The sequence below is a fragment of the Dermochelys coriacea genome, chromosome 3 (genome assembly GCF_009764565.3).
Source record: "Dermochelys coriacea isolate rDerCor1 chromosome 3, rDerCor1.pri.v4, whole genome shotgun sequence".
NCBI classification, from domain to species: Eukaryota; Metazoa; Chordata; order Testudines; family Dermochelyidae; genus Dermochelys; species Dermochelys coriacea.
In genome coordinates, this window is record NC_050070.1 from 121,044,646 (window position 1) to 121,059,486 (window position 14,841).

Below are 14,841 nucleotides of genomic sequence, written 5' to 3' on the forward strand. Positions count from 1 at the left end.
ACTTTAAAGATCTCAGGCTGTGTTTGCAGGACTGACAGTTCAAGAAATCACCTTTTGAGTTTAAAATTAAAGCTTTTCTTTAATCTTCCAAGTACTTTACAAACAATGACAAAGCTTCACAAAGCTGACTTCAGTGGATGATATCAGGGATAAATACTGCCCGTTAACATCCTCATAACACCTCTTTGAGGTGCATGAGAATTAGGGCTTGTTTACACTCGCAATTAACAGTGCTGCAACTTTCTCGCTCGGGGTGTGAAAAAATACCCCCTTGAACACAGCAAGTTGCAGCACTCTAAAGCACCAGTGTAAACAGTGCCCCAGCACTGGGAGCTACCCCCTCATTGAGGTGGTGTGTTTTTTTGTTTTTTTTGTTTTTTTGTTTTTTTTTTAAGAGCGCTAGGAGAGCTCTCTCCCAGCACTGCGCTGCAACCACACAAGGCACGTTAAAGCGCTGCCAAGGCAGTGTTTTAGTGTTGCCAGTGTCGATTAGCCCCTATTCTTTTATAGGCTGGAAAACAGGCATGCAGATTAAGGAAACCACCCAAAGCCACAAAGGAAGAGAGTGAGTGACCGAGCTAGAATCAGGACTTGGGTGTCTGGCTCCCTCTCCTGTGTGACACGGAAAATCATTTAGATTAAGAATGGAACCCTGAACTACCATTTTTACAGAGTTACTTTTCTGATTACGTTATGCTATAAAATACACAACACCAAACAAGATTTCTTTAAGCCCCTTGTTACTGATTCACTGATAAAACTTCAAACAGCAAACACTACAAAGCTTTAGTTAATCAGCAATCAGTTTATTTATAAAAATACAGTATACTTGAAAAAAATCTGGAATTTTGTGGACTTTTTTGGGTCTCTGAATAGCAAATAAAAAAGGCAAGGAGGGTGAACAGATGATATCTACTAGGCAACCAAATTCTAGCCCAATCCTAAAAGGAATAATAGAAAGAGGTGTGGCGGATACTGCGTCCTCTTTTATTGGAGGGAACAAAGATAACAGAGGGGCTAACATTAGCGGGGAAATCCCACCCCAAGAACAATCTGTTCAGAAATGTAACTTGTTGACAAACACTTACTAGTGAGTGCTACTTGCGGAACTGGATTAGAAGTAATCTAGATTAAAACTAGGCAGTTGCTAAGATCATAAGAACAGCCATACTGGGTCAGACGGATAGTCCATCTAGCCCAGTATCCTGTCTTCCAACAGTAGCCAATGCCAGGTGCTTCAGAGGGAATGAACAGAACAGGCCATCATCAAGTGATCCATCTCCTGTCGCCCATTCCCACCTTCTGGCAAACAGAGACTAGGGACACCATCCCTGCCCAATTTGGCTAATAGCCATTGATGGACCTATCCTCCATGAACTTATCTAGTTCTTTTCTGAACCCTGTTATAGTGTTGGCCTTCAAGACATCCTCTGGAAAAGAGTTCCACAGGTTGACTATGTGTTGTGTGACTCTAGGTCTCTTCCATTTTCCTCTCCACAATGCTCACTGAAGAAGAAACAATAATCTGATGGGAATTAGTTATTGTCTCCCTACCTTTGGCCAGCATTCACTGTAAATCTCTTCCCCTTCGGAAGCCTTTACATCCAAAGGCTGATTAATGTCTTGTTGTCGCCAGGTTTTAAATGCTGCTCCCAAAAGACCATGAATAAAAAGGACGTCTGCTTTAATGGGCTGACTGATATTGGAAAGAATTTTAAAAAGTAGGGTACATATTTTAATGCATTAAAATTTACATTTACATAAGCTGTTTCATCCTGAACCATCCCTAAGTGCTTTTTAAAAAATAAAACCTGCACAATATATCTATATTACGGAGACCATCACACATAGTATACACAAAATGTAAACTGAGGAACCACACAGATAACAGTGGGCTAGGGAAAGGGGAGGGAGTTCAAATACTCCATGCAGGATAACATTAAATGCATCCAAGCCATCTGCAGTAGGACTGCTACTATTGGAGGTATGCAGACCCGACAAGAGGCTAGTGGCACATCAACGGATCACAAACAGATACATTTTCAACTTCTAAAATGGCTGGAAAACTGAACCAACACCATTCCCTTCATATTGCATCCAAAGGAACAGTGAAATTCCCATGGAATGTTCACCATGCCGGAACACTGTGAGTAATGCAATTATGTGGTTTACTAAGGAACAGGGGGAGGGAAGGGGAACCTAAACCCCATGGCAGTACCACTTACCATTCAAGACACATGCAGGAATATTAAATGAGGGAGGAACCCATAGCCAATGAGCGAAGTACCATGAGGCTCATTTCCGAATCTCACCTCTGCAATAAGAAAGTTTCCCTTTGCTAACTCCAATTTACACCCAGTCAATACCAAGAAACTGAAGGATAGAGGTATCCCTGGTACTACACTGAGGCACTATAATAGATTTTGCCACTATCAAGGTAGCAGAGGGTATTTGTCCCTTCCAGACACCCAAAAGGAGCTGCTCACCAAGTAGGCCAAAAAGTATTTTACTGGTATGCTTGGAGACAGTAAAACCCTACAAATTTTGCAAGAGCAAGTGAAAAACAAAGTGCACCTTTAAGATGCTGCTTCATACACAGCACCATCTTAACTATGCCCCCATAGATACAGTAACAGGAAATGGTAACATCATAGTACCTTACCTCTGTAATAAAAAATGCCATCTCTTTGCCCACTACAACTCTAAATCAGGATTTCTATTCATACAATCCAACAGAACCTTCCATGTGGCCTGTGCAATGGCATTAATATAAGAAGTAGTTGCTGCTAGTTGACACCTGCTTTTCCTCTTTGTCTCTGACTGCACAAGCACAATTACATGTTTTACTAACAATACTCTAGGGGATTTCCTACAATTAGTTTCCTGCATTTTTGCCAAATATTCCTTGCTTTCAAAAGAACAATTATCCACATGGTGCTGGCATCCCAACAGGGCTGAGTTGCATGTGAAGCAATACCTTAAATGTGCATATACCGATTTTTGTAAATTTGCGTTTGTTTTCCCTTGTAACACTCTCATTCTTTTCAGGAAGGTATGACCAGACTTTCACTGAGTATTTCCTAGTGTCTTAACATTTGAGTTTAAGATGTGGAAGTCCTACATTCCAAACGGACAGGCAAAGCAGACAGCACTGTTGTGCAGCAGAAACTTTAACTCCACCTTCACCAAAGTTTTTTGTAAGTGAATAATAAAAGAGGTAGCACGTGGTACAGTAAGGACCCTCCTCTTTACCTGCTACGGTACTGTGGATGTAAAACATATACGCCATCTGGATACTTTTCCAGCACTGTCTCTCTGTCCAGATTAGCCAGGGCTCTGGATGCATGTGAAGACTGAATGACATGAGGAGACTTCATTGCTTCAGCTAGTATGGAAACCCAACCTAGTTTAAAAATAAAACAAAACACATCTCACATTGGCTGTTAATTTACTAAGAAACTATTATCTGAACTATGATTGCAGAATGGCTTTTCTCATTTAAAATGATGTTTGCCAAAATAATTGTAGGAGCATAAGAATTGCAATGCTAGAATAAACCCTATTTCAATCCAGGTATCTTGTCTCAGACTGTAGCCAGTGCTGGATGGTAGCACCTGTGTAATGTACTGAACTGTGCCAAAAATATTCCACAGTGATGTGGTACGCAGTTAATCTCAGACTCCAGCTGGTGATCAGTTTATGATTTGCAGCAAGAGCTCTCTCTCAAGAAAAAGAGAGTGTGTATCCCTCTTCAATTTCTCCCATCACCCACAAGGAAGAGGGAGGGGGAAAGGAGCAAAGGAGTAAATCCCCAAATCCCTCACACTGTCAAGATGTGAGAAAGGTAGAGAAAAGAAATGGCTCCTCCCCAGTAACCCAGTAGAATAAGAGACCTCCAAAATCTGATGGGCAGGGAGAAGAAAGGAGAAAGAAAGACAGACGAAGAGTGAATTGCAGTGGGCAAAGAGACTGGCATTTTTTTTTTTTTATTACAGAGGGTAAGGTACTATGATATTCCCGTTTCCTATTACCGTCCCTATGAGGGCATAGTACAATAGTACAATAATAACCAGGAAAGAGTAGAGAAAAGACAGTCTTTCCCCTAGTAGCCATTAGGGAAGAAGAAAACCCCAGAAGTTAGGGATGTGTAGGCCACAGAGAGAAGAGAAAGCTATCCCTGCTTACCAGCTAGCAGCCAGGAATGAAATGGAGGGTGTGCAAACTGATGCTTATTGGGAGAGTGCAACCACTCTCCAGTCCCAATTTTTAAAACCCTTGTATGTGAGAATTAAATATTAGAGACACCTTGGTCTCTATGATCCTAAATGTAGCCATTCTATTTACAATAAAAAAATTAAGTACTGTTACTAAAGGGATGGTATTAATAAAGCCATTCTCCTCAAAGTGCTGTCCAATATGATTAAAATACAGTCTCAGCTGTCTTCACAAAAAAGATGGACAGCTATCTTATTAGACACCTACAGAGATTACTGAGAAATGTGAAGGACAAGATTTTGAATGAAATATTAAAGTTTAAAAGAAAAATAATTCAAATATTTTTGTACATCCATTATAATTTTGAAAAATGATATCAAACTCCACCCACATTAAAATTCAAAGAGATAAAACCAATAGAGCATTTAAAGCACAGAGTTTAAATATGATAGAGAAAGATAATAAATATGGAGCCAACATCTGAAATTAAAATAAAAGCCTTAAGCAAGGAGAGAGAAACAGAGAGCTGTCCAAGATGAGCCACTTCCACACCCTAGAGCTCCATTATGGGCGAAAAGGTTGGGAAAGAAAGGGTTAAGAGAGAACACTGGAGTCTACTGAACAAAGAAGAAATTTCTGAAGTACAATTTTGCACTTAAAGGATTGAGGGGTTTTCTTAAGCAGTTTTGCTCCTTTAACTGTTTCCCATGAAGGTTTTGTGCACAAAGTGCATTTCAACAACAAAAAGTTGAAAGGAGAAGATTGCTTGAATCGTTGGTCATACTGATGATATGGATCTTTGGAGCTCGGGTCCATGTGGGGAGAACTGAAACAGAGCAGGAAGATAAGCAAAGTAAGAGCTGAGAAGGAACGGAAACTGGTCAAATCAGGAGGTTGTTACTGTGCTCGTTAAATCATACTTAAAAAAACCTGCATGACCCCTGTTGCTGTTGGCTAAAGGAATTTTTGAGACGAACTACTTTAAAGCCAACTTCATAGAGAAAATCTGGACACATTTTGAAGAAAGAACTGTCTTGTAGTGGCAAACGTGAAAAAGGAGACAAAATGCAATTAACTTGGCCAGCACCATTCTGAATTTCCCTACCAATTATAGATACTGGAGTCTAAATAAGAGTTTTCTTCTGCCCAATCCAGCTTCTCATTCTGCTGGATTCTGGAAGTCCACATCCCAGGTACTATGATGGCAGAGTATGTACCAACAGTATGACATAAATGTCATAGATTCAGGATTAGTAATTCACAGCAGAACTAAGGAGAAGGAATGGATGAGCTGCATACGTGTCATCTATTTGAAAACAAATACCTTTCAGAATTAATAAAAATGACAAGAAAATTATTAGACACATAGGAATGTAAATTAATTTAGAAGTAGGATATATTTTAAATGTTTGTGTAAAATGGAAGTCCTTAAGAGAACAGTATCAAATAATCTTTTTCCACTTCTCTGTATTATAATAGCAAAGAAATGGCAAAAATAGTTTAGTTAAAACATCACTTAAACTGAACCTTTCTGAAGGGTCAAAAAACATTGAACTAAGGATACCCACACCCCCTCAGAGAGCCCAACATGAGCCACTACCTCTTCTACCATTCCCTTTCCTCTTCTTCCTGTGCTGGCAGTCCTAACATGGGAAGAGAGAACCAGTGTACCAGCTCCGGTACAAAACTGTGGAAAAACCTGAGTGTCTCTGGATTAAGTTTAGAAGTGTGTGCAACAAGAGTGATGTCATGGTGGGAGTCTGCTATAGACCACCGGACCAGGGGGATGAGGTGGATGAGGCTTTCTTCCGGCAACTCACGGAAGCTACTAGATCGCAGGCCCTGATTCTCATGGGTGACTTTAATTTTCCTGATATCTGCTGGGAGAGCAATACAGCGGTGCATAGACAATCCAGGAAGTTTTTGGAAAGCGTAGGGGACAATTTCCTGGTGCAAGTGCTAGGGGAGCCAACTAGGGGGAGCGCTTTTCTTGACCTGCTGCTCACAAACCGGGTAGAATTAGTGGGGGAAGCAAAAGTGGATGGGAATCTGGGAGGCAGTGACCATGAGTTGGTTGAGTTCAGGATCCTGACGCAGGGAAGAAAGGTAAGCAGCAGGATACGGACCCTGGACTTCAGGAAAGCAGACTTTGACTCCCTCAGGGAACAGATGGCCAGGATCCCCTGGGGGACTAACATGAAAGGGAAGGGAGTCCAGGAGAGCTGGCTGTATTTCAAGGAATCCCTGTTGAAGTTACAGGGACAAACCATCCCGATGAGTCGAAAGAATAGTAAATATGGCAGGCGACCAGCTTGGCTTAATGGTGAAATCCTAGCGGATCTTAAACATAAAAAAGAAGCTTACAAGAAGTGGAAGGTTGGACATATGACCAGGGAAGAGTATAAAAATATTGCTCGGGCATGTAGGAAAGATATCAGGACGGCCAAATCGCACCTGGAGCTGCAGCTAGCAAGAGATGTCAAGAGTAACAAGAAGGGTTTCTTCAGGTATGTTGGCAACAAGAAGAAAGCCAAGGAAAGTGTGGGCCCCTTACTGAATGAGGGAGGCAAGCTAGTGACAGAGGATGTGGAAAAAGCTAATGTACTCAATGTTTTTTTTGCCTCTGTTTTCACTAACAAGGTCAGCTCCCAGACTGCTGTGCTGGGCATCACAAAATGGGGAAGAGATGGCCAGCCCTCTGTAGAGATAGAGGTGGTTAGGGACTATTTAGAAAAGCTGGACGTGCACAAGTCCATGGGGCCGGACGAATTGCATCCGAGAGTGCTGAAGGAATTGGCGGCTGTGATTGCAGAGCCCTTGGCCATTATCTTTGAAAACTCGTGGCGAACGGGGGAAGTCCCGGATGACTGGAAAAAGGCTAATGTAGTGCCCATCTTTAAAAAAGGGAAGAAGGAGGATCCTGGGAACTACAGGCCAGTCAGCCTCACCTCAGTCCCTGGAAAAATCATGGAGCAGGTCCTCAAAGAATCAATCCTGAAGCACTTAGAGGAGAGGAAAGTGATCAGGAACAGTCAGCATGGATTCACCAAGGGAAGGTCATGCCTGACTAATCTAATCGCCTTTTATGATGAGATTACTGGTTCTGTGGATGAAGGGAAAGCAGTGGATGTATTGTTTCTTGACTTTAGCAAAGCTTTTGACACGGTCTCCCACAGCATTCTTGTCAGCAAGTTAAGGAAGTATGGGCCGGATGAATGCACTATAAGGTGGGTAGAAAGCTGGCTAGATTGTCGGGCTCAACGGGTAGTGATCAATGGCTCCATGTCTAGTTGGCAGCCGGTGTCAAGTGGAGTGCCCCAGGGGTCGGTCCTGGGGCCCGTTTTGTTCAATATCTTCATAAATGATCTGGAGGATGGTGTGGATTGCACTCTCAGCAAATTTGCGGATGATACTAAACTGGGAGGAGTGGTAGATACGCTGGAGGGGAGGGATAGGATACAGAAGGACCTAGACAAATTGGAAGATTGGGCCAAAAGAAATCTAATGAGGTTCAATAAGGATAAGTGCAGGGTCCTGCACTTAGGATGGAAGAATCCAATGCACCGCTACAGACTAGGGACCGAATGGCTCGGCAGCAGTTCTGCGGAAAAGGACCTAGGGGTGACAGTGGACGAGAAGCTGGATATGAGTCAGCAGTGTGCCCTTGTTGCCAAGAAGGCCAATGGCATTTTGGGATGTATAAGTAGGAGCATAGCGAGCAGATCGAGGGACGTGATCGTTCCCCTCTATTCGACACTGGTGAGGCCTCATCTGGAGTACTGTGTCCAGTTTTGGGCCCCACACTACAAGAAGGATGTGGATAAATTGGAAAGAGTACAGCGAAGGGCAACAAAAATGATTAGGGGTCTAGAGCACATGACTTATGAGGAGAGGCTGAGGGAGCTGGGATTGTTTAGTCTGCAGAAGAGAAGAATGAGGGGGGATTTGATAGCTGCTTTCAACTACCTGAAAGGGGGTTTCAAAGAGGATGGCTCTAGACTGTTCTCAATGGTAGCAGATGACAGAACGAGGAGTAATGGTCTCAAGTTGCAATGGGGGAGGTTTAGATTGGATATTAGGAAAAACTTTTTCACTAAGAGGGTGGTGAAACACTGGAATGCGTTACCTAGGGAGGTGGTAGAATCTCCTTCCTTAGAGGTTTTTAAGGTCAGGCTTGACAAAGCCCTGGCTAGGATGATTTAACTGGGACTTGGTCCTGCTTTGAGCAGGGGGTTGGACTAGATGACCTTCTGGGGTCCCTTCCAACCCTGATATTCTATGATTCTATGAGTGGCCTCACAGGCCCTTTTCTCTTCTCCACCCCGTTAAGCATTTAATGGGGACAAACAGGTAGTCTTCTCAGTTCTGGACTGCTAGGACCCTGTAGCTCTTCTATGGAGTTCTCTTTAAAATTTTGTACATCCTTTGAAATGTATGCCGCAGAAAGCATTAAAAGGATTGTGAATATCTGTTCTCTAACAATCTCTTCCTCCATTCTCAGGGATTGAGCAGGGATTCTCACAGAAATAGAAGGAAGAATATCACAACAAAGAATTCCACAATCCCCAGGTGCATGCTGGGGCACAAACTCCAAAGAGCCTGTTAAAAGAGGCAGAACAGCAAGACCAAGAAGAAGTTATTAGATCTACTTCAAAATGAGGAAACTGATGGACTGGGTTGTTCACTCCAGACGGTAGAGAAACAGACCTACTTGGCCTCCTTACAAGTCGTCGTCACAGGCAGTAAGGAAATCTAGGAACTATTGGGTAGATTGAGTTTGTGAGGAGGAGCCCCAAGAGATTCATAAAAACATCTCAATTCTGACGTTTAGCTGAACTAAGCCCAAATTCTGAACCTTCATCTATGATTTATAATGACTCTGACTGTAGGGATGAGGTACATTGGCTGGACAGAGTAGGCAAGTTTGCAGTAACACTGACCATGCTGCTTTGGTCTGTAAATGAATAGGACTTCTGCCTCCAGCACTATTGATCCTGTGTATTTTACAAAAGTACTAAATTCACTTACAAATTTAGAATATAAATATTGCATTAAGATTACTTTACCTGCACGTACTATAGATGAATGAAGACGTTCATCCAAAGCCATATTGCCAATGATGCGAATTATGTTCCTTTGTATTTTCGCAGAATCGTTACGAAGCCGGTATATTCTCTGTAGTAGCTGCAGGCCTCCATTTGCTTCAATTTTATCACAATGAGTAGAAACCTAGCATTTTACAGTAAATTCAGTGATACTAGTGGAAGTCATGCAAACATCGAAATCTGCAAAAGCTTCCTGAGAAGCTCTCAATACATACAATCTCCATTAAAAGTACTATAGCCACATCCTATGCAGAAATTCTTAATCTAGGATTTGTTTTTATGTTATGCTTACATCTTTCCATTTAACAATTTAAGAAATTATAAGAACTATGAAATACTTATTTTTATTGAATGCCGCAAACTCAGAAAGGGAGTCAAAAATTTTAGCATGTGAACTGCGCAATCATTACAACTTGACAGCCCAATATTGGGAAGGTTCTGAGCACCTCCACTTTTCTTCCATTGAAGTTAATGGGACCAGAGGATGCTTGACACCTTGCAGGATCAGATCCTAAGACCACAATTCTCCATAACACAACTGCCCACTTTTTCTAAAGCATTGTGTAAACTGAGGCCACTTATTCTGCACACATACCTGCTAGAACACTCTTGTAATCCTTTTTCATTAAAAAAAAGGTAACATTCTAAATCGTGCTTCTCTCATTACAGATCTTCATGGCAGCAACAGAAACGAATGTAGGCAGATGACAGCACATTTATGAGCCATACCGTGGACCACTGCTATTGAATAGATGCTGGTGACATGGAAGTTTCTATTATAGTGCTGAGTACTGTGCTATGGCTGATTACTGTGCTCTTTGCCCTTCCCTACCACACATTTAGTTTAGTGGATTTTTTTTTCAATATGTATTTATTCAACTTCTGATTTTGGGGCTTCTACGTTCTACCTGCAATCTTTCTTGTGCAATTAATATTGTTATGGCAAGTGTCACCAGGTGATGCTGTTACACATAGTCTTCCACTTTCTTTTTCTGAGTGTGCAAGTAAATGTTCAATGTTGGGAAGACATGCTGTATTGTTGTTAGTTTTTGTTATGCAAGGTTCTGTGTAGAGGCAATGATCCTTGGGAGAAAGTGCTGCAGCTCTCTGATCAGAGTTAATGCATAATACAGAGTTGCTCTCTGCAAAGTCCACCTTAGTCTTAGACTGAGGGCTTGTCTATGGGCACCGCCAAAATGCACTAGAGGGGTGTGATTTGTTAAGTGCTCTAATTGCCCCATATAGGCCCTGCTACATTAATGCAAACCAAATAGCTTTTAGAACACACCAAGTATTAGTGCACTTTACCCCTCTGGCATGTTTTGCTGTGTAGACAAGCGTGGATATTCCTGAAAGAAGGGACTGCCTGTATGACCATCTCTGTTCCAGGACTGATGTGTGTGTGTAAATAAAACAAGTTACTCTTAGAATATACCCAAACACCACATAACTGATGTCTGCTCCACTGAGGAGTTGACATGTACAGCCTTCGATAGCTGTTACCTCTATGCAGGGTAGGGACACTGGCGTCAGAAGACGGAACAATAACAGAGTAGCAGAGAAATATTTCACAAGGGCCTCCTCATAAAGTTTATCCCTGACTATTCCCTGGTGCTGGTGGGGGTGTGCCCCACTGTAAAATGAACTGTAGGGCCTGCCACCAAAACTGGAAGATCTATGCTACCCCAGGCACCTCCCCCACTCTTTGCCATAGATGCCTGGGGAACTCCTTAAAAGGGAATCTCCATCACTGAAGGAGAATATCCACAGTTGTAGTGGGAGACAATGATAGATCCTGTGGACAGTCCCCACAAACCTCCCACTCCACCCCCACTCATACATGGATTCCAATCATGTGAATAGGACCTCAGCAGGTTTTGGAGAGGAAACTATATTGGGAAGGTTGGGAAGGCAGCTCCCCCCTACCCCCATCCCACATATGCAAAAGGCAAGATCAGAAAGGGAAGTTTATCGATACAGCTGTTCAATTATAGCTGTATATATGGATTACCTTGGAATGTTGCACTAAAGCTTGTAAACAGAAGAGTTCTACTGTCTCTGAAGGGACTTTACTCAAAGTCTCGCAATAAGGAAGCCCATTTCCTCCAAAACACCACAAGCCCCCCTGGAATAAGAATCAATAACAAGCAAATCAAATCTCAAATGGCTAAATAAGAAGCGTGGTTCTAGTTATTTTTTTTTAAAAAGCGAAGCATGCAACAGACTGTAAAGCTGTTATACCAAGTGCTCTTATGTGTATTACATTAAAATATCCCTATATGTGCTGAAATATTCTAATATTTATAAAGGAAAAAAAATAAAACAGCCCATTAGATCAGTAGCTTTTATAGAAAACAGTCACTTACGCTCAATCAACTCAAGCTAGAGACTTTTGCAATCAGTACCACTAGGAACCCCTGCTCTTCTGCTGCACTAAACTGAGAGCATAAAAGGGGGGTGTCAATTGCCCCCCTTTCCATTTCTTCTCTCCACTGTCTATCTAAAGTCCGAAGTAGCAAGGAAGGTGGGAGGGTCATGGAATGTATGTGTGCACAACACATCTCAAAGAGCAACAGTTCCTGTATGGGTAAATAACCAGCAATGCTGGAACAATTCTTATAGTGGGGGTGCTGAGAGCCATTGAATCAATCTGTAAACCCTGTATATGGATGGAAACCACTTCAAGCCACAGCACCCCCCCCCCCGCACCCCTAGTTCCAACACTTATGTTGATTGTGCACATATACATTACTCTTTAAGTGACTCACCAGCAGTTTCCTTACAGGTGGTTGGACTTCAGATTATTTGAAAAGAGACTGGAATACCAATTTGGCAAAGCTGACATCATCTCAGGAGGCTTGAGAACTGGCATAATGTCTGGAAAAAAGGCTTGTACGCTAACTAAGATTAAGCTAATGCTCTACAATCATATACAGACTTTTTTTTAGCTTCAGTTCACCAGCTTTAAAGAGCAACAGGGAGCTCCAACTCCCACCGCAGGGGCGAGAAAGAACTGAGAAGGAGGCAACAGACACACTCCTTTTATGTTTCAGAGTAGCAGCCGTGTTAGTCTGTATTCGCAAAAAGAAAAGGAGTACCGGTGGCACCTTAGAGACTAACAAATTTATTAGAGCATAAGCTTTCGTGAGCTACAGCTCACTTCATCGGATGCATTTGGTGGAAAAAACAGAGGAGAGATTTATATACACACACACACAGAGAACATGAAACAATGGGTTTATCATACATACTGTAAGGAGAGTGATCACTTAAGATAAGCCATCACCAGCAGCGGGGGGGGGGGGGGGAAGAGGAGGAAAACCTTTCATGGTGACAAGCAAGGTAGGCTAATTCCAGCAGTTAACAAGAATATCAGAGGAACAGTGGGGGGTGGGGTGGGAGGGAGAGATACCAGGGGGAAATAGTTTTACTTTGTGTAATGACTCATCCATTCCCAGTCTCTATTCAAGCCTAAGTTAATTGTATCCAGTTTGCAAATTAATTCCAATTCAGCAGTCTCTCGTTGGAGTCTGTTTTTGAAGCTTTTTTGTTGAAGTATAGCCACTCTAAGATCTGTGATCGAGTGACCAGAGAGATTGAAGTGTTCTCCAACTGGTTTTTGAATGTTATAATTCTTGATGTCTGATTTATGTCCATTCATTCTTTTACGTAGAGACTGTCCAGTTTGGCCAATGTACATGGCAGAGGGGCATTGCTGGCACATGATGGCATATATCACATTGGTAGATGCGCAGGTGAACGAGCCTCTGATAGTGTGGCTGATGTGATTAGGCCCTATGATGGTATCCCCTGAATAGATATGTGGACAGAGTTGGCAACGGGCTTTGTTGCAAGGATAGGTTCCTGGGTTAGTGGTTCTGTTGTGTGGTGTGTGGTTGCTGGTGAGTATTTGCTTCCGATTGGGGGGCTGTCTGTAAGCAAGGACTGGTCTGTCTCCCAAGATCTGTGAGAGTGATGGCTCGTCCTTCAGGATAGGTTGTAGATCCTTGATGATGCGTTGGAGAGGTTTTAGTTGGGGGCTGAAGGTGATGGCTAGTGGCGTTCTGTTGTTTTCTTTGTTGGGCCTGTCCTGTAGTAGGTGACTTCTGGGTACTCTTCTGGCTCTTCTTCTCTGACAGAGCCAGAAGAGTACCCAGAAGTCACCTACTACAGGACAGGCCCAACAAAGAAAACAACAGAACGCCACTAGCCATCACCTTCAGCCCCCAACTAAAACCTCTCCAACGCATCATCAAGGATCTACAACCTATCCTGAAGGACGAGCCATCACTCTCACAGATCTTGGGAGACAGACCAGTCCTTGCTTACAGACAGCCCCCCAATCTGAAGCAAATACTCATCAGCAACCACACACCACACAACAGAACCACTAACCCAGGAACCTATCCTTGCAACAAAGCCCGTTGCCAACTCTGTCCACATATCTATTCAGGGGATACCATCATAGGGCCTAATCACATCAGCCACACTATCAGAGGCTCGTTCACCTGCGCATCTACCAATGTGATATATGCCATCATGTGCCAGCAATGCCCCTCTGCCATGTACATTGGCCAAACTGGACAGTCTCTACGTAAAAGAATGAATGGACATAAATCAGACATCAAGAATTATAACATTCAAAAACCAGTTGGAGAACACTTCAATCTCTCTGGTCACTCGATCACAGACCTAAGAGTGGCTATACTTCAACAAAAAAGCTTCAAAAACAGACTCCAACGAGAGACTGCTGAATTGGAATTAATTTGCAAACTGGATACAATTAACTTAGGCTTGAATAGAGACTGGGAATGGATGAGTCATTACACAAAGTAAAACTATTTCCCCCTGGTATTTCTCCCTCCCACCCCACCCCCCACTGTTCCTCTGATATTCTTGTTAACTGCTGGAATTAGCCTACCTTGCTTGTCACCATGAAAGGTTTTCCTCCTTTCCCCCCCCACTGCTGGTGATGGCTTATCTTAAGTGATCACTCTCCTTACAGTATGTATGATAAACCCATTGTTTCATGTTCTCTGTGTGTGTGTATATAAATCTCTCCTCTGTTTTTTCCACCAAATGCATCCGATGAAGTGAGCTGTAGCTCACGAAAGCTTATGCTCTAATAAATTTGTTAGTCTCTAAGGTGCCACCGGTACTCCACTCCTTTTATGCCTTCAGCTCAGGACACAGGCACTAGTGCCGCCTAGTGACACTGCTGGCAAAATCTCCAACTTCAGTGCATTGGGTGCACAGTGGGGTTGCCAACCCTCTGAGTTTCACCGGGAGTCTCCCAAAATCAGGCTCTACCTCCCGGAGGCTCCTGAAGCAAAATTGGGAGATTTTAGGCCACTAAAAGTTCGGTGGTGCAGCAGGGATAATGCAGGCTCCCTGTCTTAGCACGCCGAAGCAGCCGACATGTCCATGCAGCCCTTAGGGAGAGAGAAGGCTGGGGGCCCCCCCCGTGTACTGCCCCCGCCCCAAGCGCCAACTCTGCAGCTCTCACTGGCCAGAACTATGG

At 43.0% G+C, this 14,841-nt stretch overlaps 1 protein-coding gene across 14 annotated transcripts in view; it reads right to left on the reverse strand.

Annotated features, from left to right (window-relative positions):
- Positions 1–14,841, reverse strand: part of SERAC1 (serine active site containing 1) — a 58,397-nt gene that overhangs the window by 12,664 nt on the left and 30,892 nt on the right. For 11 of the 14 annotated variants that reach the window (XR_006280444.1, XR_006280445.1, XM_043512244.1 and 8 more), the window contains 4 exons: positions 11,332–11,445; positions 9,282–9,444; positions 3,253–3,403; positions 1,555–1,696 (listed from right to left, as the gene is read on the reverse strand). Coding sequence is in view for 12 of the 14 variants with exons in the window: in XM_043512244.1 (XP_043368179.1) it covers positions 1,555–1,696; positions 3,253–3,403; positions 9,282–9,444; positions 11,332–11,445 (570 nt within the window). In the remaining 2 variants the exon portion in view is untranslated. The remainder of the gene's footprint in view (positions 1–1,554; positions 1,697–3,252; positions 3,404–9,281; positions 9,445–11,331; positions 11,446–14,841) is intronic. The other 3 variants (XM_038397874.2, XM_038397875.2, XM_043512246.1) reach the window with 1 other exon arrangement.